The 20,956-nt window shown below is 49.1% G+C and overlaps 2 protein-coding genes across 8 annotated transcripts; one reads left to right on the top strand and one right to left on the bottom strand.

Moving 5' to 3' along the window:
* Nucleotides 1-1,184: 1,184 nt before the first annotated feature.
* LOC144337273 (uncharacterized) lies at nt 1,185-17,853 on the bottom strand. Of its 3 annotated transcripts, none has more exons than XM_077981125.1 (4): nt 17,086-17,853; nt 14,979-15,040; nt 14,582-14,691; nt 1,278-2,279 (listed from the first exon to the last, which is right to left on the bottom strand). In XM_077981125.1, exons 1-4 carry the CDS (start codon nt 17,179-17,181, stop codon nt 2,242-2,244), a joined length of 306 nt encoding a protein of 101 aa, XP_077837251.1. In that variant the 5' UTR covers nt 17,182-17,853; the 3' UTR covers nt 1,278-2,241. The 3 variants fall into 3 exon arrangements, 2 of the variants coding, with proteins under 2 accessions (XP_077837251.1, XP_077837252.1); XM_077981126.1 differs by lacking the exon at nt 1,278-2,279 and adding an exon at nt 7,754-7,908; XR_013410127.1 differs by lacking the exon at nt 14,582-14,691 and having other exon boundaries at nt 1,185-1,783.
* Nucleotides 4,658-11,549, top strand: LOC719654 (sialic acid-binding Ig-like lectin 8). Of its 5 annotated transcripts, none has more exons than XM_077981109.1 (7): nt 4,658-5,181; nt 5,377-5,655; nt 5,885-5,932; nt 6,893-7,162; nt 7,799-7,895; nt 8,264-8,360; nt 9,916-11,549. In XM_077981109.1, the coding sequence occupies exons 1-7, from the start codon at nt 4,725-4,727 to the stop codon at nt 10,102-10,104; spliced, it is 1,437 nt and encodes a 478-aa protein (XP_077837235.1). In that variant the 5' UTR covers nt 4,658-4,724; the 3' UTR covers nt 10,105-11,549. The 5 variants fall into 5 exon arrangements, with proteins under 5 accessions (XP_077837235.1, XP_077837236.1, XP_077837238.1 ...); XM_077981110.1 differs by having other exon boundaries at nt 6,893-7,166; nt 7,809-7,895; XM_077981112.1 differs by lacking the exon at nt 5,377-5,655.
* Nucleotides 17,854-20,956: the final 3,103 nt, after the last annotated feature.

The following is a 20,956-nucleotide window of genomic DNA, read 5'->3' as shown; positions in this document are numbered from 1 at the left end:
CTCCCAAAGTGCTGGGATTACAGGCGTGAACCACCATGCCTGGCCTGGTTAGCGGTTTTAATAAACTGTTTCTGCTGGCAATTTCTCCTAAGGCTAAAAAGGAGCAGGCCCAGCGGCCACAGCACCAGGTGTCTGTGTCACTCCCTGTTCAGAAATCTTCATGACTCCCCAAAATAAAGTTTCCATCCATCATCTTTCTGCTCAAGGCTGTCTACATGACCTTCTCCATCCAGATTTCCCCAACTCAATTCCTCACCAGTCACCAATACCCCATGTCCATTTCAGCAACTTCCTCTTACAAATCCCAGTCTCCACTCTTTCAGTGAAATTGAAGAAAACTAATGAAGACCAACTATTAAGGAAAATTCTTAAGAGTAGCCACGAAAAATAAAAAGACAGATTACACTTAGAAGACCACAGTTAGCGGTGGCTCACACCTGTAATCCCAGCACTTTGAGAGGCTGAGGGGGGCGGATCACTGGAGGTCAGGAGTTCGAGACCAGTCTGGCCAACATGGTGAAACCCCATCTCTACTAAAATACAAAAGTTAGCTCGGTGTGGTGGTGCTTGCTTGTAATCCCAGGTACTTCAGCAGGCTGAAGCAGGAGAATTGCTTGAATCTGGAAGCCACTGCACTCCAGCCTGGGCAACAGAGCGAGACTCCATCTTAAAAAAAAATCATCATCATTATCATCATAACACAAATAAGAAATTATTTAAAACTGGATACTGAAAATACTATGAAACTTTTAGAGTAAAAATAAAGCATTTATTAGAGGAAATATATATAACCTTATATGCTAGAGATGGGAAAAGCTAAAATTTAATAAACTAAGCTTTAATTTCAAGAATTTAGAAAAAGAACAACAAAACCAAAAGGAATTGGAGGGAAGGAAATATCAAATGATAAGAGCACATAGCATAGAAAACATATTCAGTAGAAAGGGACAACATCACGAACTGCTAGTTCTTTGATACAAATAATAAAATGGGCAAACCTCAGTTGCAATTAATCCAGAAATATAGAAGACAAAAATAACTAGTATGCAGGAATATAATGGAGAAAACATTAATCTAATACAAATTAAGCAGAAAGTAGTAAGCTGTATGAAAAGCTTTGAATATTTATATAAAATGGACAAATTTCTAGAAAAAAATGTGTTACCCAATCCTACAGTCATGGTTCAGTTTCTTTTTTTTTTTTTTTTTTTAATTTGTCAAAGCACATATTAGACAGACATTTTTACAACCATAGAATGAAGAAAGACAGAAGAATGACATGGAACTCAGCAACCAGGCGGGTTTAAAATGTTCTGCATGGTGAAAAACATTATAAAAGTTAGTGACAAATAACTGACTGGAAGAACAGATTTGCAAAATGTAAATAGCTCCAATCCGCGCCAAGATGAAAAGGCATGGTTCAGTTGCTATCTGTCCTTCGACCTCTCAGTCTCAAATAAATGAAAAGCCAAATGTATTTATGAAATTCTGCCACTAGGGGGAGTTCCTTCAGCCCAGCTTTCAGGTTCACTGTAGCTGAGTTTGTCATGCATGATGCGAAGTCCACTCCTTGCTGTGTCCGCTGATTGAGCAGAACCACTTGAAAACCAAGATGAAATGTTTTCCTCCTCAAGCGAGGGACATAAAGAACTGCCCATGAGGCCATAGGTGTGATTTCATGAAAAAATAAGACACTATACACAGGAGGAGTTGTAGGAATCTGGGCCACCTGCTCATATCACTTGGTTGTGATTTCTCGACCTCTTGAAGCCCATCTTGAAGTCTGTTATATCCAAATTCACTTTTTAATGAATTACTTCTTCACATGCCCAACTTTTTAGCTTGGTGGACTATGCACACCCAAGCCCTGCACCTCACCTTCTCTTTTTTTTTTTTTTTTTTTTTTTGAGACGGAGTCTCCCTCTGTCGCCCAGGCTGGAGTGCAGTGGCCGGATCTCAGCTCACTGCAAGCTCCGCCTTTCGGGTTCACGCCATTCTCCTGCCTCAGCCTCCCGAGTAGCTGGGACTACAGGCGCCCGCCACCTCGCCCGGCTAGTTTTTTGTATTTTTTAGTAGAGACGGGGTTTCACCGTGTTAGCCAGGATGGTCTCGATCTCCTGACCTTGTGATCCGCCCATCTCGGCCTCCCAAAGTGCTGGGATTACAGGCTTGAGCCACCGCGCCCAGCCGCACCTCACCTTCTCAATTATCACAGCCGAATGAGCTACTCCAGGTTATGAGTCATGAGAGGAAGATGGGAGATGGGCAGATCCATGAAGCTGAGTGGAAGAAAGTAGAGTATGATTTTCTGTGTATACAAAGTCTTCAGAAAAACGTGCAAAAGTTTAGTAAATGCAGCCTGCTCGGATAATAAAACTACATAGAAAACCATTAAGGCAATTAGCACTAAAGTGAGGCTAGGGGATCCTTTGGGAGGGAGTGGGGTGTGTCCAATAGGAAGGAGAGACAAATGAGCAGTGCTGGGAACTTTTTCAACGTGCCATTTCTAGGAGGGTGCTCATTGCATGCAAATCACTGAGGTCTTCTTTGGGAGTTGTTTTTATCTATATTTCTTATATTTACCCCCCAAAAAATGTTTCAAGAAAATTGACGAGTCTAAGGAAGATCCACCTCCCAGGATCCCCCATCAACTTCTTTCCAGCCCCCAGCCACACAGTTTAAAATAATCTGTTGAGGCCGAGCACTGTGGCTTACGCTTGTAATCCCAGCACTTTGGGAGGCTGAGGCGGGTAGATCACCTGAGGTCGGAGTTCAAGACCAGCCTGACCAACTTGGAGAAACCCCACCTCTACTAAAAATACAAAATTAGCTGGGCGTGGTGGCGCATGCCTGCAATCCCAGCTACTCGGGAGACTGAGGCAGGAGAATTGCTTGAACCCAGGAGGCAGAGGTTGCGGTGAGCCAAGACTGCACCACTGCACTTTATCCTGGGCAACAAAAGCAAAACTCTGTCTCAGAAAAAAAAAAAAAAGAAAGAAAGAAATAATATTTTTTAAAAGATAAACAAAACCATCAAGCCATAACTAGGAAAAAAAAAAAAGAGGGAAGACAGAAATCAATAAAATCATAAATGAAAAAGATGTCACAATGGATACCACAGAAATACAAAAGATCATGAAAGAATGTATGAACTATATGCCGATACATTTGAAGACCTAGAAGAAACCGATAAATTCCTGGCCATATAGAATCTGCTAAGATTGAAACAGGAAGAAACAGAAAACCTGAGCATATCTATGACGTGCAACAAGACTGAATCAGTAATAAACCTCCCAGCAAAGAAAGAACAGTACTGGATGCCTTTCCGCTGTGGCTCACGCCTGTAATCTCAGCACTTTGGGAGGCCGAGGTGGGCAGGTCACTAGGTCAGGAGATCGAGACCATCCTGGCCAACATGGTGAAACCCTGGCTCTACTAAAAATATAAAAATTAGCCAGGCATAATGTAATCCTAGCTACTCAGGAAGCTGAGGCAGGAGAATCACTTGAACCAGGGAGTCATAGGTCGCAGTGAGCCGGGATCGCGCCACTGCACTCCAACCTGGTGACAGAGATAGACTCCGTCTCAAAATAATAATAATAATAATCTGTTGAATTCAGCACATATTTCTTCTCTCATGAAATCCTGCCCATTGCTGAAGGTGCATACCCCAGGGCTGGTGTCCTCGTTCCATGACTACTGTTCCCCTGGACCCCTGGGAGCAGAGCCTGCAGGAGCAAAGCCCCGGGGCCGGCAGACCCCGCCTGCTGTGGAGTAACCAGGGGAAGTGTGACTCTGTAAGATATGGGTGGTGAAGAAACCCATTCTGATAGCCAAATAGCTGCAACAAAGGGAGAAGTGTGTGCCCTTTTCACATTGACCCTTTCCCTTCTGACATTTCTCCCTTCCAAATCCCACAGTACAACAGTTATAACCTCAGTTTCCCAGGCCTCCTGCGAGCCAGGCTTCCCCCTCCCTGTCCTTGGTGTGTATCAACATGCAGAATCCTCACCTCCACAGCCGCGTGTCCCTCTGCTCTGCTCAGTCCTCCTGAGACTGAATCCCCCACCTAGGGGAGAATGACCCCACCCGGCCTGTGCCCCTCACTGAAGCTCCCATCCTGGGGACCTCAGATGTCAGGAGCCTCAGTGTCTCCCCCCTGCACGGTGACTCCTTAGGGACAGTGTCTGGCTCTGCTGTGTTGACTCGTTGTGCAGAGAGGGGGTGCCCACTTCGTTGCTGCTGAAGGAGGGAGGAGAGGCTGCCTGCTCACCTCACCTGCACCCCAGTCTCTCATGGCCCTGAGTTCCACCTTTGGCTGGTATGACCTCCACAAACAGTGATAGCCACAGGGGTGATTCAGAGGTCTGGCCAGATGGGACCCAATTTCACCTTGCAGAAAACGTTACCCAAATGGAAGGGCAAGTCCGGGAAGCAAGAAAGAGGGTGGACCCTGCATGGGGTGGGAATCTGGGTGAGTCTCTCACCCTGTCTGGCCTCAGGGTCCCCAGGAGTGGACATGGGGTGGGGGGTGGTGGATCTCCCAGGACTGACCCGGCCCTGACAGTGTCTGGTGTGAAGTTCCTCTTCTGGAGAGGTCACTGTTCTGACTTCACCCCCAGCCTCCTGCAGGACCTCCCCTAAGTCTTGAGCCCTCAGTTCCTGAGAGAAGAACCCTAAGGAACAGACGTTCCCTGGCGGCCCTGGCACCTCCAACCCCAGACATGCTGCTGCTGCTGCTGCTGCTGCTGCCCCTGCTCTGGGGGACAAAGGGGATGGAGGGAGACAGAAAATATGGGGATGGTTACTTGCTTCAAGTGCAGGAACTGGTGACGGTGCAGGAGGGCCTGTGTGTCCATGTGCCCTGCTCCTTCTCCTACCCCCAGGATGACTGGACTTACTCTGACCCAGTTCACGGCTACTGGTTCGGGGCAGGAGACAGACCATACCGAGAGGCTCCAGTGGCCACAAACAACCCAGACACAGAGGTGCAGGCGGAGACCCAGGGCCGATTCCAACTCCTTGGGGACCGATGGAGCAATGACTGCTCCCTGAGCATCAACGACGCCAGGAAGGGGGACGAGGGGTCATATTTCTTTCGGCTAGCGAGAGGACGCATGAAATTGAGTTATAAGTCACAGTTGAATTACAAAGCTAAGCAGCTATCTGTGTTTGTGACAGGTAAGGCACGGGCTCCTGGACAGGCCACAGGGGAAGGTCATGGGGGGCTGAAAGGCAGGGCTGGGATTGGGGCCTGGGAGGGGGTTGGGATTGAAGCAAGTCGGGCTCCAGGGAGGAGCTGGACCAGAGCCTGAGCTTCCCCCAGGGCTGCAGCTGAAATACCTCCTCCTGATCCTGTGTTCCCGTCTTCACCAGCCTTGACCCAGAGGCCTGACATCCTCATCCAAGGGACCCTAGAGTCTGGCCACCCCAGGAACCTGACCTGCTCTGTGCCCTGGGCCTGTGAGCAGAGGATGCCCCCCATGATCTCCTGGATTGGGACCTCCGTGTCCTCCCTGGGCCCCACTACTGCCCGCTTCTCAGTGCTCACCCTTATCCCAAAGCCCCAGGACCACGGCACCAGCCTCACCTGTCAGGTGACCTTGCCTGGGACGGGTGTGACCACGACCAGGACCATCCAACTCGATGTGTCCTGTGAGTGCTGGACCAAGACGCCCGGGTCCCTCATGAGTTGGGAGGTGTTCCTGAGGGCAGGGGATGGGGTTCAAGCCTGGACACTGGGTTCTGGGTCCCAGAATCTGGGCTGGGAGTGGGGTCAGGAGAATGTTGGCTCCATTTTCCCTGTATATACAGCTCCTGGGGAGACAGGGCCAATGTTCCCAGCCCTTACAGCAATGTGGGTCTTCATGTCTTTCTGTCCCAGACCCTCCTTGGAACTTGACCGTGACTGTCTTCCAAGGAGATGACACAGGTAGGACAGAACCCCCTCTCTGGGGCTGGGGGAGCAGGGCCTTCAGTTCAGGATGGGACTGGGTCTCTCCTCATCCTGGACTCACTTTGAGAAACAGAGCTGCCATTGTGCATGAGCCCAGGGCACAAGAGCCCACATCTCCAGCCCGCGTGGCTACCTGAGCCCGTGTCCTCATCCTGTCCCTGCTCCCTTCAGACTCCTCCACACACCCCCTCCTCGGCCCCACAGCAGACAGGGTGACATTCACAGGACCAGACTCCCGTCCGTTTGTTTGTTTGTTTGTTTTGGCTTTTGTTCATTTTTATTTTGGGACCAGACTTTCAAGTTTCTTGTCAGGCGTCTCCTGAATACTTCCTCTGTCTGATCTTTCTATTTTCCCAGTAGTTTCGATCTAAGTACTTCTGCACAGATGATACAGTCACATGGGCAGAAATTCAAAATGCACAGCAGAGTCTGTCCTCCGATGCCCATCCCTCTCCACGGAATTGACCAGTGTCCATCCAGGCTGCCCTGAGGCTTGGTTTGTGCACCTGGAGGATCTCAGGTGGTTTGACATCGTAGTGAGACTGTCCGCGCCCTCCTCTAGGACCATGTGTGATTTCGCTGCACAGATGGACTCTGACTTTGTGGCATCCCTTAAGGAAAATCATCTTCCGCAGACACTGTGCAGTGGATAGTCTTGTATCTACTTCCACAGGAATATCTAAGTGTATGGGATAAATTCCTATAAGCAAAATACACTAGTGTCGCATGTTCTTTCTAATTTTGAAAGATGCAGTGAAGTTGTTCTCAATTAAAAGTGGACAAGTTTACATTCCCAACACTGAGCCGTGAAAGTGTGCGTTTTCCAGCGCTTCAGTCTATGTCTGTGTGTCAGTTCCTCTCACCAGTCTCCTTCCGTGTCCTTCCTCTTTCTCTGGATCCATTTGTCCCTCTGACCCTCTGTCTCTTTCTCTGCAGCATCCACAGCCCTGGGAAATGGCTCATCTCTTTCAGTCCTGGAGGGGCAGTCTCTGCGCCTGGTCTGTGCTGTCGACAGCAATCCCCCTGCCAGGCTGAGCTGGACCCGAGGGAGCCTGACCCTGTGCCCCTCACAGCCCTGGAACCCTGGGCTGCTGGAGCTGCTGCGAGTGCATGTGAAGGATGAAGGGGAATTCACTTGCCAAGCTGAGAACCCTCGGGGCTCCCAGCACATTTCTCTGAGCCTCTCCCTGCAGAATGAGGGCACAGGTGGGTAAGGGAGGGGCTGAAGGAGGAGAACACACCTGCCCCAACCTCATGGGCCACCCACTGCCCTGAGCTTCAAGGGGGAGCTCAGCTCTGGTCTGTGCTCAGCTGTGAGGCCTGGAACTTCCCTGCAACCCAGGGCATCACTGTTCTCTCCCTGCCAGGAAAGCGGGGTCGGGTGGGGAAAGGGGAGGAGTGGGTCTTGGAGGGGAGGAGCTGGGGCCTGGACAGGTGTGTTTGGGGGTACAAGCGCCTTGCTTTGCAGTGCTTAGACTAGGATGAGACACATGAGACACTTGCCTTGGCACCAAATTTAAGAAGCCAAAGAAAAATCCAACTCAGAAAGCAAGTAAAGTAATATTGCAATGCCATGATCTTTTGAAAAAAATAAAATTGACTGTGAAATAATTCCACAAGAACACAATATCAAAATTTTAAATAAAGGCAAGACAAGCTGCATCCAGCACTCTCATGCCTCACTGGCCTCAGAAGTAGTCTCCCTTCCTCCCTCCCATTCCTGTTCTGTGTCTGGGAGGGAGAAGAGGGGAATGGAAGTATAGGGCCTTACAGAGAGTGGGAAGGGAAGAGACCCAGTTCTCCGTGATATAAATCCCCAAAGCAACTCCAATCCATCTGTAGGCACTGCAAGGCCTGTATCAGAAGTGACACTGGCGGCAGTTGGGGGAGCTGGAGCCACAGCCCTCGTCTTCCTGTCCTTCTGCGTCATCTTCATCATGTGAGCATTGACCCTGGGGAGGGAGGGAGAACCCTGGGGCAGGGCAGGCCAGAAACAGAATCCCTGAAGCCAGAACTAGAAGGACCTGGATGGGTCAAGAGCTTGGGGCAAGAATGAGCTCACAGGTGCATGGTGAGCATTTCATGAGCGCCCTTGTTTGTGGGGCTCCACATCTGTGGCAACCTCAGGCCCCACCATCCAGGAGGCAGGAGCCTCTGTTTTCACCGTTGGGGTCTCTGCAACTGGACCACCCCCATCCCATCTCAGTCACCCCTCAAGCCCCCAGTAGGAAATACAGGGCAAGGGCTGGTCTGCCCACTGCACCCCGATCTGACCACACTGAAAGGCTGTCTGGTCTCTTCACTCAGAGTGAGGTCCTGCAGGAAGAAATCAGCAAGGCCAGCAGCGGGCGTGGGGGATACAGGCATGGAAGGTGCGAAGGCCGTCAGGGGCTCGGCCTCTCAGGTGAGTGATGTGGACGTCTCCACATCCAGCACCCAGCCTGGACACCTCCCACAGGATGGCCCCCAGGGTTGCTCTCTTTTGTATGGCCAAAGTCACTTCCTCTTCTCCTCCTCCTTCCCACAAGTCGGCTTCTCCTACAGGACTCCCCATGTTACTGATAGCATGGCAGTCCCTACCCCCAATTTTTCCCAGGCCAAGCACTGAGTAGGAGTTATCTCCTCTCTGTCCTCCCTTTCTTCTCTATAGCCTCGATTCACCATCTCTTCTCCATTTTTCCTCCCCAAGAATAGCTGGCATCTCTTCTCCGCAGCCCCAGCCATCCTGACCCCTCTCGTTATTTTTCCTATTAGGGGGACCTGATTTCTTTGACTGGCTTGTCCTCCTTACATCACTAACCTGTGAGCTTCCCCAGGGCATGTATCATGTCTCAATCAAGGCCCTGTAATTCTATCTCATTTATCCTCTTTTTGCCCATTGTATCATAATTTACATGTAGATACTCATTTCTTATTTTTATTTTTTTCTCAAGGCAGAGTCTTGCTCTGTCACCTCGGCTCACTGCAACCTCTGCCTCCCGGGTCCAAGCAATTCTCCTGCTTCAGCCTCCTGAGTAGCAGGGATTACACGCACGTCCTACCATGCCAGGTTAATTTTTGTATTTTTAGTAGAGACGGGGTTTCACCATGTTGGTCAGGCTGGTCTCGAACTCCTGACCTTGTGATCCGTCCTCCTCAGCCTCCCAAAGTGTTAGGATTAGGGGCGTGAGCCACCGAACCCAAGCTGATACTCATTTCTTTTAACAGTCATTTGTTGCCACCTCCCTCAATTAAAGACTGAGCTGCCACTTTGGGAGGCCAAGGCAGGTGGATCACTTGAATCCAGGAGCTTGAGATCAGCCTGGGCAACATAATAAGGTCTCATCTCTACAAAAAAATGCAAAATTTAACCAGGCATGGTGGTGAGTTCCTGCAGCCCCACCTACTTGGGGGGCTAAGATGGAATGATCCCTTAAGCCCAGGAGGCGGAGGGTGCAGTGAGCTGGGATCGCAGCACTGCACTCTAGCCTTGGCAACAGAGCCAGACTCTGTCTCAAAAAAAAAACAAAAACAAAAACAAAAAAAACAGTGAGCTGCAGGAGGTCAGGGCCCACACCTACCATGTCCATCACAGCTTATTCAGCACTGGCTCAGGGCCTCACACACAGGGGCCTCAGCAGGACTCCAGGCTTTTGGGTCAGAAGGAACAGACTGGATTGGATCCTGGTCCAACACAGATTTTGAACGCAGTGTTTACTGTTTCTACCTCAGTTTTCATATTTATAAAATGGAGATAATAATAATATTTTATGATGGAGTTGTTGTGGGAAGTTAATGAAATTAGTAAACACCAAATAGGTACTCAGTAAGTGTTAAATATTGGAGGAAAGCATGAAAGAGACTTCGACAAAAATGCAGGTGGGATGAATGGAGGACGGATCTCCTGGGCCTCCTGGATTCTCCCTGCCTCATCCTGACCCCACTGCTCTGCTCTGACTCCCTTCTCTCTCTCTGTTCAGAGACCCCTGACTGAATCCTGGACAGAGGGCAGTCCTCCAAAGAAGCCTCCCCCAGCTGTTGCCCACTCATCAGGGGAGGAAGGAGAGCTCCAGTATGCAACCCTCAGCTTCCATAAAGTGAAGCATCAGCACCCGCAGAGACAAGAGGCCACTGACAGTGAGTACTGGGAGATCAAGATTCACAAGTGAGAATCTGCAGAGACTCGGGCCTATTTCCGGAATCACAACCCCTCCCGCAAAGAAGTCAGAGGCTGATTCTCATAGAACAAGAGCCCTCTAGAGCCCCATGGTATGCAGTAGGTCACCAGGGCTCCCTCCTCCTGTCTACCCAAACTTGGACCAACATCTCCCCTTTCTCCAGCTACCCAGGACCCATCCCTGCCCCTAGCTTCTGCTACCCACCATTCTCCTCTCTACATCTCTAAGGTTGACTATTTTAGATTCCACATAGAGATGAGGTCGTGTGGTACTTGCCTCTCTGTAACTGGCTCATTTCATACAACAAAACATCCCCTAGGTTCATCCATGTTCTCTCAAATGACAGACTCATGCATTGAATTTTTTTTTCTTTGAGAGATGGAGTTTCACTCTGTTGCCCAGGCTGGAGTGCAGTGGTTTGATCTCTGCTCACTGCAACCTCCACCTCCTGGGTTTGAACAATTCTCCTGCCTCAGCTTCCCAAGTAACTGGGACTACAGGCGTGTGATACCATGCCCAGCTAATTTTTCTATTTTTTAGTAGAGACGGGGTTTCACTATATGTGGGCCAGGCTAGTCTCAAACTCCTGACCTCAAGTGATCTGCCTGTCTTGGCCTCCCAAAGTGCTGGGATTGCAGGCATGCCACCATACCCAGCTTGCATTGAATATTTGCAAGGAGCTAAAAGAAGATTTTAAATGGTCTCACAAAAATAGATAAATATTTGCACAGATGGGTGTGCTAATCATTGTGACTTGATGGTTCTATGGTGTATCTGGGTGTGGAAACCTCACTGGGTCTGTCTCAAGGCCACTCGGCTACTCAGGGCAGGGCTGGAATTTAAAGCCCGTCCGATTCTGAGGTCTATTCTCTCCTCTAGCACTGAGTCAAGCAATCGGCAGGCCAGGCACACCTTGGCAATAAGTTTTCAGGAAATAAATTCCTTGAGGGCATTGACTTTTACAAAAGAGGGAGCAGCAATGGCCTAGAGTCTCAGGAACAAGACAGGTGCACTGAGGAGATGAAGGCCAGAACCCCTTGCCCAACCTGTATGGTGGGTCTGTACTTATTTTGTTTACCCCCAATTTTTTAAACGTTTTTTTAAATTGCAGATTGTTTGTTTGATAAGGTTTGGCTGTGTCCCCACCCAAATCTTATCTAGAATTGTGATCAGAATTATAATCTCCATGTGTTGGGGGAAAGACCTGGTGGGAGGTGATAGGATCATGGGGGTGGTTCCCCCATGCTGCTCTCCTGACAGTGAGTGAGTTTTCACCAGATCTGATGGTTCTATAAGTGGTGGTTTCCCCTGCTCTTCTCTCTTGCCTGCCACCATGTAAGATGTGCCTGGTTCCCCTTCTGCCATGATTGTAAGTTTCCTGAGGCCTCCCCAGCCATGTGGAATTGTGAGTCAATTAAACCTCTTTCATCTATAAATTACTCAGTCTCGGGTATTTCTTAATAGCAGTGTGAAAACAGGTTAATACATTGTTCTTTGAAATTTAAAAATAGTGTTAGCTTTTCAGTTGAATCACGCAGCTCTTACGTGTGCTGTCCCATGAGTTTTGCCAAACATGCACCTCTGTGTAACACGCTCCTCAATCAAGGATAGAGAAATTTTCCTTCACTCCAGGAAGATCCTGATGTCCTTCTCAGTCAATCCCCAGCCCTGAGAGCCACCACTTTCTGATTCCTGTCACCAGAGGTTATTTTCCATGTCCTTGAACTTCCTATAATTGGCATCACCCAGTATGTATTCTTGTGTCTTTTTTCACTCAGCATTGCATTTTTGTTGTTGTTGTTGTTGTTGTTGTTTTAGACAGAGTCTCACTCTGTCACCCATGCTGCAGTGCAGTGGCATGATCTCGGCTCACTGCAGCCTCCACCTCCCGAGTTCAAGTGAGTCTCCTGCCTCAGCCTCCTGAATAGCTGGAACTGTAGGTGCACGCCATCACACCCAGCTAATCTGTGTATTTTTAGTAGAGGCAGGGTCTCACCATGTTGGCCAGGATGGTCTCAATCTCCAGACCTCGTGATCCACCCGCCTCGGCCTCCCAAACTGCTGGGATTACAGGCGTGAGCCATGTGCCTGGCCACATTGTGTGTTTTGAGATTCATCCATGTTGTGTGTGTCAGCATCTGTTCTCTTTATTGCTGGGTAGAACGCCATTGCATTGTATGCGCAAATCACAGTTCATTCCCTTATTTTTTCCTATACAATGATACTGTTTTGGTTGTGGCGATTATCAATATAGCTGCTGTGAACATATTTGTATGATAGTGTATTGAGGTGTTTCCATTTCTCTCTGGGATTTGGGGCAGGGCTGAGATGGGAACGATGAGGTCAGATTCCCATGCTGGCCATTCGAGGGTATCCAGGATGTCCTGTGGAGATGGCATCTAGCAGCTCAGAAGGGAAGGCAAGAGGGGCTGGAGATGGACACGGGAAACATCAGAGGGTCCCATCATCCTAATAATGGGGTTGTCGTGGGTTGAATCTTGTCCCGCAAAGTGATATGCTCAAGTCCTAACCCCCAGTGTCTATGTCTGTGGCTTTCTTTGGAAATAGTCTTTGCAGATGTTGCCAAGCTAATAGGAGGTCATACTGGATGAGGTGGGCCCTGAGTGCCATGACTGGTGACCTAATGCAATGATGGAAACTGAACACAAGACACACACAGGGAGGAAGGCCACGTGACAGCAGAGGCAGAGGTTGGGGTTTTCCTGCCACAGCCCGCAGAAGCTAGAAAAGGCCAGAAACAGTCTTCCCAGTGCTTTCCGAGGGAGACAGCCCAATGACACCATGATCTGGGACATTTGGCCTTCATAACGTCAAAGAATAAATTTCTGTGGCTTTAAGTCATCAAATTTGTGGGAATTTGATAGGGAAGCCCTAAGAAGCCAACACACCTGCTGGCACCTGCTGTGCACTGGGACTTGGGCCCGTCCTCTCTCTGCAGGCCTCAGAGTGACTCTCGAGAGGGCCGGCTCTACCCAGGCCACAGATGAGCCCTGGTGAGCCGATCAGCACCACGCAGGCCAGCAAGTGGAGGATCCAGATCAAATCCAGGCAGCTGCCCCAAGGCACAAAGGGTGCCTTAATTAGGGGAACGGAGATGCCTCTCACCCAGCGCCCACCTTGTACCAGGCACCAGCTTGACTGTTGGTGAACTTTTACTCACTGCTTCCTTTTCCACAGTCCTAGGGGGAGGGTGTCACATAGTGAGTGGTTCCTAGGGACAGTGACCACCGCAGCTGCTGGGCTGGCCGTCTACACTTCCACAGATTCGGTTTCAGCCAGAGAGGAGACCCTTTTCCTCCCTCCCCTCCCTATCTTCCTTCTCTCCCCCTTTCCTTTATTTTATCTACTTTCATTATGAGGGATAGATTTGGTGAGATATTTGGGGCACATTCATGAAGGCAGCTCAGAGAAGAAGTTCCAGAAGTGGCATTATGAACACCGAACTAACTTCATACTGTTCTAACTTCTTGTTCTTTTTTTCCGATTATAAAAATTGACCTGGCACAGTGGCTCACGCTTGTAACCTCAACACTTTGGAAGGCCGATGCAGGCAGATCATGAGGTCAGGAGTTTGAGACCAGCCTGGCGAACATGGTGAAACCCCATCTCTACTAAAAATACAAAAATTAGCCGGGAGTGGTGGTGTGCACCTGTAATCCCAGCTACTGGGGAGGAATGAGGCAGGAGAACTGCTTGAACCCCGGGAGGGTTGCAGTAAACCGAGATTGCACCATTGCACTCCGGCCTGGGCAACAGAGCAAGACTCCATCCCAAAAAAAAAAAAAAAATGCACATTGTAAGAAAAATACTTTGGAACATTCAATAAAAATAAAATTAAAACAGATAACACTGATAATATTTGAAGTTTTCACAATTTTTGTGGGTGTGTGTAGACATAAAACTGTGGAAAACATATGTGCATCCTTTATATTTTCTATCTGCCTGTCAAATAATCCACGCTCCTCACTGGGCTGCTGTCAGATGCAGCTTTGCATTACATGTTTCTAACCTAAGGTCCCGTTACCAGCGTTTTCTGCATCAGGAAACTCCTTCCCCAGCGTGGTTTCTTTTCTTTCTTTTTTTTTTTAGACGGAGTCTCACTCTGTCGCCAGGCTGGAGTGCAGTGACACTATCTCGGCTCACTGCAACCTCTGCCTCCCTGGTTCAAGCTATTTTCCTGCCTCAGTCTCCCGAGTAGCTGGGACTACAGGCTTGTGCCACCACCCCCAGCTAATTTTTGTATTTTTAGTAGAGACGGGGTTTCACCTTGTTGGTCAGGCTGGTCTCGATCTCTTGACCTTGTGATCCGCCCGCCTCGGCCTACCAAAGTGCTGGGATTACAGGCATGAGCCACCGCGCCCAGCCTCCCGGCGTGGTTTCTAACAATGAAGACAAGCTCAATGTGTACAGTGCCCATTTAAGGAATTCCTCATTGTCAGGAACTTACAGGTTGGTCCTTTTCCTGTCCCCGGCATTGCTGAGATGGGCGTCTTTACAGCATCTCTGGGGACTCCACCGCCCAGAGGGAAGGAATCTGAGAAGCTGGAAGTGCAGGAGCTGAGGGAGACCCGCGCTGGGAATGAGCATCTAGCTCTGCGTGTGGCCTACCCCATTGGCCAGCTCTGATTGGCATATGGAACGCCCAATGGCCACACTGCCCATGACCTCATCCCCAAGTCCTGGGTGGGGTCTGCAGATTTCCCCCAGGAGCCCTCATCTCCAGACCTCGGTGTGACTGGGCTGGGCCCCTCTCTTGCCGGTCCCCTCCAGAGAGACCCTGGGCCCTTTCCAGCATCGCTGGCCCTATGGGGAACCCCAGCTCTTCTCCATCACCCTCTTCTCACCTGCTTGTCCCGCTGGTCTTGTCCTTGGGTCTGAGGCGGACACATATGGGGCCCGATTTGCCCTATGGGGAGAAATCAGGGAAGAAGTCACATCTCAGGTCCGTAAGAAACACAGGAGACGCCTGTAATCCCAGCACTTTGGGAGACCAAGACCTGCGGATCACAAGTTCAGGAATTCGAGACTAGCCTGACCAACATGGTGAAACCCCGTCTCTACTAAATTACAAAAATTAGCGGGGCGTGGTGGCATGTGCCTGTAACCCCAGCTACTCAGGAGGCTGAGGCAGGAAAATCTCTTGAACCCAGGAGGCGGAGGTTGCAGTGAGCCAAGATCTGTCATTACACTCCAGCCTGGGCAACAGAGAGAGACTCCGTCTCAAAAAAAAAAAAAAAAAAGAAAAGAAAAGAAAAAGAAAAAAGAAAGAAAAAGAAACACAGGAGAGTCCTGGGTAGAGAGAGGTGAAGGGGCCCAACTTCTCATTAAGTCCAAGCCCAATCCCTCCCCACATGGGACCCTAGGAGTTGGAGGAGATGGTCTGGGGCCTTCACCTCTGCACCAAGAGTCCTCAACATCAACACACTTTTAAAGATTTCTGAGGGCACTGGAGGCAGATGCCATTGTGTGGGGGGAAAGAGGCGGGGTGAAGCTGAAAAAGGGCTTGGCACTGCTGCCCTCATTACCAGTGACGATAATAATGGGGAAAATAATCATTTATTTCACACCTATTACATGGCAGGCCCTATGCTAGATAGTAATATCTTTAACTGTCCTAACAGCCAAGCAAGACAGATATTTTAACCCCAATTGCAGAGGAAGAAATTAGGGTTCAGAGAAGTGAAGTTACTTGTCCCACATCACTCAGCAAGAACACAACCCACCCAGCAAGAGGTGAGTGCAGAGGTGAGGGTGGGGGTCCAAGTTCCTGGAAATGCATGTTCTCTCTTGCTGTGTGTGTGTGTATGTGTGTGTGTGTGTGTGTCTGAGTGAGTGTGACACATCTCTGGGTCTGTGCAGAGCTGTGTCTGTGGGTGAGGTGTGCCAGTGTGTGAGCTCATAAAAGTCCTGCTGAAGGTCCTGACCCCTGCCCTCTCCTCCACCCCTGCTCTGGGAGTTTCTGACTGAGCCTCTGGATGGGGATGGTCCCAGCCTCCTCCCCTCCTTTGGTCCCAGCTGCCCTTCCCTCAGCCCTGGGAAGCTCATCCAGCATCCAGCATCTCTTACCCATGAGCCTCCTCCACAGGCTCCGTCTAGGTCTGAAAGGTCTATGAGCTGCCTGGGGTCCTCCAGGAGGAGGGGTCCCTCCAGAGACACAGCCGCCTCCTCTGCTCCCTCCTAGACCTGTGTCTCCTGGCACAGAGGCTGCAGGTCTCGTCTCCCAGCCCTCGGGGTGGCCTTTCCTCCCCAGGGTGGACTCTGACCAGCAGGGGTGGGCTCTGGGAAGGGCAGCTCTTGGGAGCCCAACCTTATCTTTGTAACTTTATGTTGCCTTTAGTTTATTATTTATTTATTTATTTTTATATTTGCTTACATTATTTTGACCTTGTTATAAAACAAGCCAGAAAACAAAAACACAAAAATCAAAGCTCACTGTTGGGAAAATTGCAAAATACGGAAAAGCACAGCAAAGCCTCAGATTTCCAGATGCCCTGTTTCTGCTTTTTCATTTGGTTTTCCTGCTCAGGACCTCGCCTAATTTTTATTTTATTTTTTTGAGAATTGTCATACTGGTTACTTTTATTTCCCATAAAAGTGACATTAAAAGAAGAGGTTGAAGAGTCCAGTGTACTGGATTCTCACACGCTTGCCAAGTCACAGGGTTCAACCACTTTGATAATTTTTTTTTTAACTGATAAACAGGACACGCATATTACGAGCCTCACATTGAAGCCTGATTTCATATGAAAATGATATTGAAAGAAGGGGTTGAAGAGTCAAGTGCACTGGATTAGCACACATTTATCATCTTACAGGATTCACCCACTTCGATAATTTTTTTATTGATAAACAGGAAATGCATATCACAAGCCTCACATTGAAGCTCAGTACACATTCCAACCCCGACAACAGTGTGCACATGAATGTGCCAAACGAGCTCTGGGAACTCACGTCTCCTGGATCACCGACAATATGAGCTTCGTGCCTCTGGCTGTGACACGGTTCATCTCCTAATAGTGCACACGCTTCTGCAGAGACCGAGTCCATTTCCAAACCTCCTGCAGGTTTGCTCTCTTGGCCAGGATGGCGCCTCAAGCAGGACCCTTTGTGGTTTTCACCGGCAGCGCTAGAAGCTTTGATTCAGAGGGAGCACAGAGCAACTAAAAACAAAACCAAAACAGTTCCCAGATAAAGAGAAATTTACAACAATTGCCAGGAGGGAAACACCGACTTTTCTTAGCGTGGGAGGCAGGCTGAAAGGAAGACCCTCAGACTTGTCACAGATTGTTTCTTCATGCGTCCGGCCAGAAACGTACAAACCAGGCAATTTAAAGACAAGTCCCCAAGGCGGGCAACTGTTGGCTTTCTGGGATAATTTAAGTTCCGCACCAAGAATCCTATTTTATCACTTGGGTGGTGAGTAGAGAAACAAACACAAATGCCAACAAAAAAATCCAATAAGCTGGTGCCATCCTGACCGTTCCCGGCATGAGTGTTGCCTGCATCGCGGCCCACACGGTCTCCCCTGCTATGGCTGGTGGGCGAGTTCAGGTTCTTGACTTTGCCTCAAAAAAAGAACTTGAGAGTGAGTCCCAGGTAAAAGTAAGCAAGAGAGTTAATGGCAAAGTGAAAGTGCACCCTGACAACTGCTCAAACGTGAGACGGCACTGACTGACGCTGGGGAAACTCCCTTTAGGCGAATCTTCCGTGATTACTCATGCGGGGGTGGGACGGTGTTGCTCTTAAGCATGTTCTGGGTGGTCTCTTAGGCCCGCATGCGCAGTGGCTGTACACGCTAGTGCATACCTCGCTGTCTCATTAGCACCTTAAGTCTCCACGCGGGGGTGTGTTTTCACTATTATAACGAGCCTGGGTCAGCCCGAGGACACTAACTCAGCATGGGTTTCCGCACTTGCACGAATTTGGGGAATTTCCCTTCTTCGCTTCTACCTCCTTGCTGCAGGGTGTTTTGACCACGAGCCCAGAATGCGGTTTGTGCGATGTCGGGCGGTTTGTTCTCTCCGTCTATTTAGCAAGTTTGTTTCCCTTTAAGGGAGGCTGTGACCCGCCTGTCTGATCTACTTCCGCTGCAGCTGCACCAGGGAGCAGCACAGGAATTTAGCAGGAACGCTGGAAGAAACCACAGACCTTTCTAAAGAAGCAGTGGGCAGCAGCCTACCCCAGGAGCCAGGCAGAAAACGGTGACTCCCCGCAGTGTGGGAAGGGGAGAGACTGAATCAGCGATGTGTATTCTTTTGTTGCCTTTCCTTCGGGTTGAAGAGCACTTAGGTTGACTCTGTATCTTTCCAATCATGAATTTGCTCAACTTTTTGCTTTTTCTTCTCCCTCAGGAGCACCTTTGAGTCTCAGATTTTGGGCAAGGCTCCTTTCCCCACTCAAGATGATATTGCAAATCTCGGTCCGGAGCTTCTCTCAACCCGTGACCGCCTCCTGAGTCAGCTGACTGGCTTCTGCAAGGTCCCCTGTGAGGCAGCATCGGGAATGGCTTCCCTCTGTCCCTGCTGGAGCCTGGGAGTGCACGCCAAGCACATCCCAGTGTGGCTCCTTCTTACTGTAGCAGGATGAGCCGCAGACAAAACCCCTCAGACACCGAGTTGTAGAAGGAAGGGCTTTGTTCAGCTAGGAGCATCGGCAAGCTACTGCCTTAAAATCCGAGCTCCCCGAGTGCACAATTTCTGTCCCTTTTAAGGGCTCACAACACTAAAGATTTTACATGAAAGGGTCGTGATCGATTTGAGCAAGCAGGGGGTACGTGACAGGGGCTGCATGCACCAGTGGTCAGAGTGAAACAGAACAGGGCGGGGAGTTTTACAATGTTCTTCTATACAATGTCTGGAATCTATGAATCACATCGGTTTCTAAGTTATGAGTTGATTTGTAACTACTGGGTTTAGGCCAGGCAGGCCCAGGCCTAGTTTCGGGCCTGGCACCGGGCTGCCTGTCTTTGGTTTTACTTCCTTGTTTTTTTCTTAAAATAGGTGCTGAGTATAAAACAATGTAAAACAATGTGAGAGGGTCTCTCTCTTTCCTCATTATCTACTCCCCAGCGCTCCCTAAATCAGCTCCAGTGCTGGGCAGGGTGAGGGCTGCCCTGTCCTGTGGCCTGGACCGTGTGGCACCCCAGTGGGAGTGCACATCCCTGAGTCCGTCTCTCCCCTTCCCACACCGCGGGGACTCACCGTTTTCTGCCTGGCTCATGGTGTAGGCTGTTGCCCACTGCTTCTTTAGAAAGGTCTGTGGTTTCTTACAGTTTTCCTGTTAAGTTCCTGTGTTGCTCTCTGGTAAAAAGCTCACAACATAAATCTTTATACACTGTTTCATCTTTCCAAGGTGGGAGAGCCCTGCTAACAATGCCTGCAATCTGCCATCCGCTCTTTTCAGTTTTGAAGTGTTATCTACACTCATGCACATATACATAATGTTTACCAAAGTGGGATCATTTTCTTAAATGTCCTTCTTTATTAGGAATTCTGAAACGTTAAGGGCAGATTTAATCAGAGGAAGGTGAATATACAGCTATGGGTGTCTAGCATATATTTACAAAATATCTCTAAAGTCTTCTGTATCTAGATATATTTACGAAATGTCTTTGAAGTCTTCTGTTGTACTCTGAAAGTCCATATGAATATTTGTGGCCTATGGAAAAACACGTTTCTGTTAGTTTCAATAGGAAAATAATGCATTCATTGTCACTGAAGTTATTTGATTGACCTGACTCAATATTTGAGTATAAATGGAAGCCCCAGAAGATGTACAAAGTGGACCTTCTGCTTTAGGTCCTCTGAAGCACTTTTCACCCCCTGCCCTTGGGTCCTGGATTCTCACTGGGGAAGCACAGCTGTGCACCATTACTGTTAATTATTCATGGCTGCATAGTATTCCACTGAATTTGATGTGTGTTAACTTATTCAACCAATACCCTATTTGGGAGCATTAAGCTTTTTTCAATTTGTTTTGAAACAGGGTCTTGCTCTGTTGCCCAGGCTGGAGTGCAGTGGCACGATCATGGTTCACTGCTGCCTCAACCCTCTAGGCTCAGGCAGTCCTCCGACCTCAGCCTCCTGAGTAGCTGGGACCACAGGCGTGCACTACCATGCCTAGCCAATTTTTTTTTTTTTTTTTTTTTTTTTTTTTTTTTTTTTTGGTGGAGACAAGAGTCTGCCTATGTTGCCCAGGCTGATCTCAAACTCATGGACTCAAGCAATCCTCCCACTTCAGCCTCCTTAAGTGCTGAGATGTAGGCTTGAGCCACTATGCCCAGCCAGTTCTCTCCATTTTAAAAAAAATATATAGACAATTTTTCCCAGAAGCATATGACGGAATAGACCTAATTTTTAGAGCAGTTTAGGTTCACAGATTGAGCAGAAGGTACAGAGATTCTCCGTGTACCACCTGCCCCCACACATGCATAGCCTCCTCTATTATCAGCATCTCCCACCAGAGTGGTACATTTGTCATATTTGATGAACCTCCATTGATACGTTATTAGCACCCAAAGTCCATCGTTTATATCAGGGTTCACTATTTTGTATATACAGCAGCATGAACAGCTTTTGCCTAGTCCCGTTTGTAGATCCCTGATGAATCCCAGCAGTCGACTTGTGTGGGAAACACATGAACCTTACCCAGAGAGAAATCTGGCCTTCCGGAGCACCTTGTGCAAAACCCTGTCTCTTCAGTCGGGAATAGCAGTATCCAGGGCTCACCTGGGGGCAGGAGGCAGCCTGGGGAGCAGACCCAAGGCGCTCTCAATCCATTTCTGGAGCCCGGCTTTGTACCTTCTTATCAGGAGAGCAGAATG

Source organism: Macaca mulatta, chromosome 19 (assembly GCF_049350105.2).
Source record: "Macaca mulatta isolate MMU2019108-1 chromosome 19, T2T-MMU8v2.0, whole genome shotgun sequence".
NCBI classification, from domain to species: Eukaryota; Metazoa; Chordata; class Mammalia; order Primates; family Cercopithecidae; genus Macaca; species Macaca mulatta.
This window is presented reverse-complemented; position numbering and strand designations above follow the sequence as displayed.

Bases quoted from the DNA above. Each gene is read 5' to 3' on its own strand.
- LOC719654 (XM_077981108.1), top strand. From the start codon at position 4,725: ATGCTGCTGCTGCTGCTGCTGCTGCTGCCCCTGCTCTGGGGGACAAAG. The intron at 5,182-5,376 runs GTAAGGCACGGG...CGTCTTCACCAG, and splicing joins GCTATCTGTGTTTGTGACAG to CCTTGACCCAGAGGCCTGAC. The intron at 5,933-6,892 runs GTAGGACAGAAC...CTTTCTCTGCAG, and splicing joins CTTCCAAGGAGATGACACAG to CATCCACAGCCCTGGGAAAT.
- LOC144337273 (XM_077981125.1), bottom strand. From the start codon at position 17,181: ATGGACTCGGTCTCTGCAGAAGCGTGTGCACTATTAGGAGATGAACCG. The intron at 15,041-17,085 runs GTGAGTTCCCAG...TTCTCCCCATAG, and splicing joins TTGTCGGTGATCCAGGAGAC to GGCAAATCGGGCCCCATATG. The intron at 14,692-14,978 runs GTGAGAAGAGGG...GGTCTCCCTCAG, and splicing joins AAGACCAGCGGGACAAGCAG to CTCCTGCACTTCCAGCTTCT.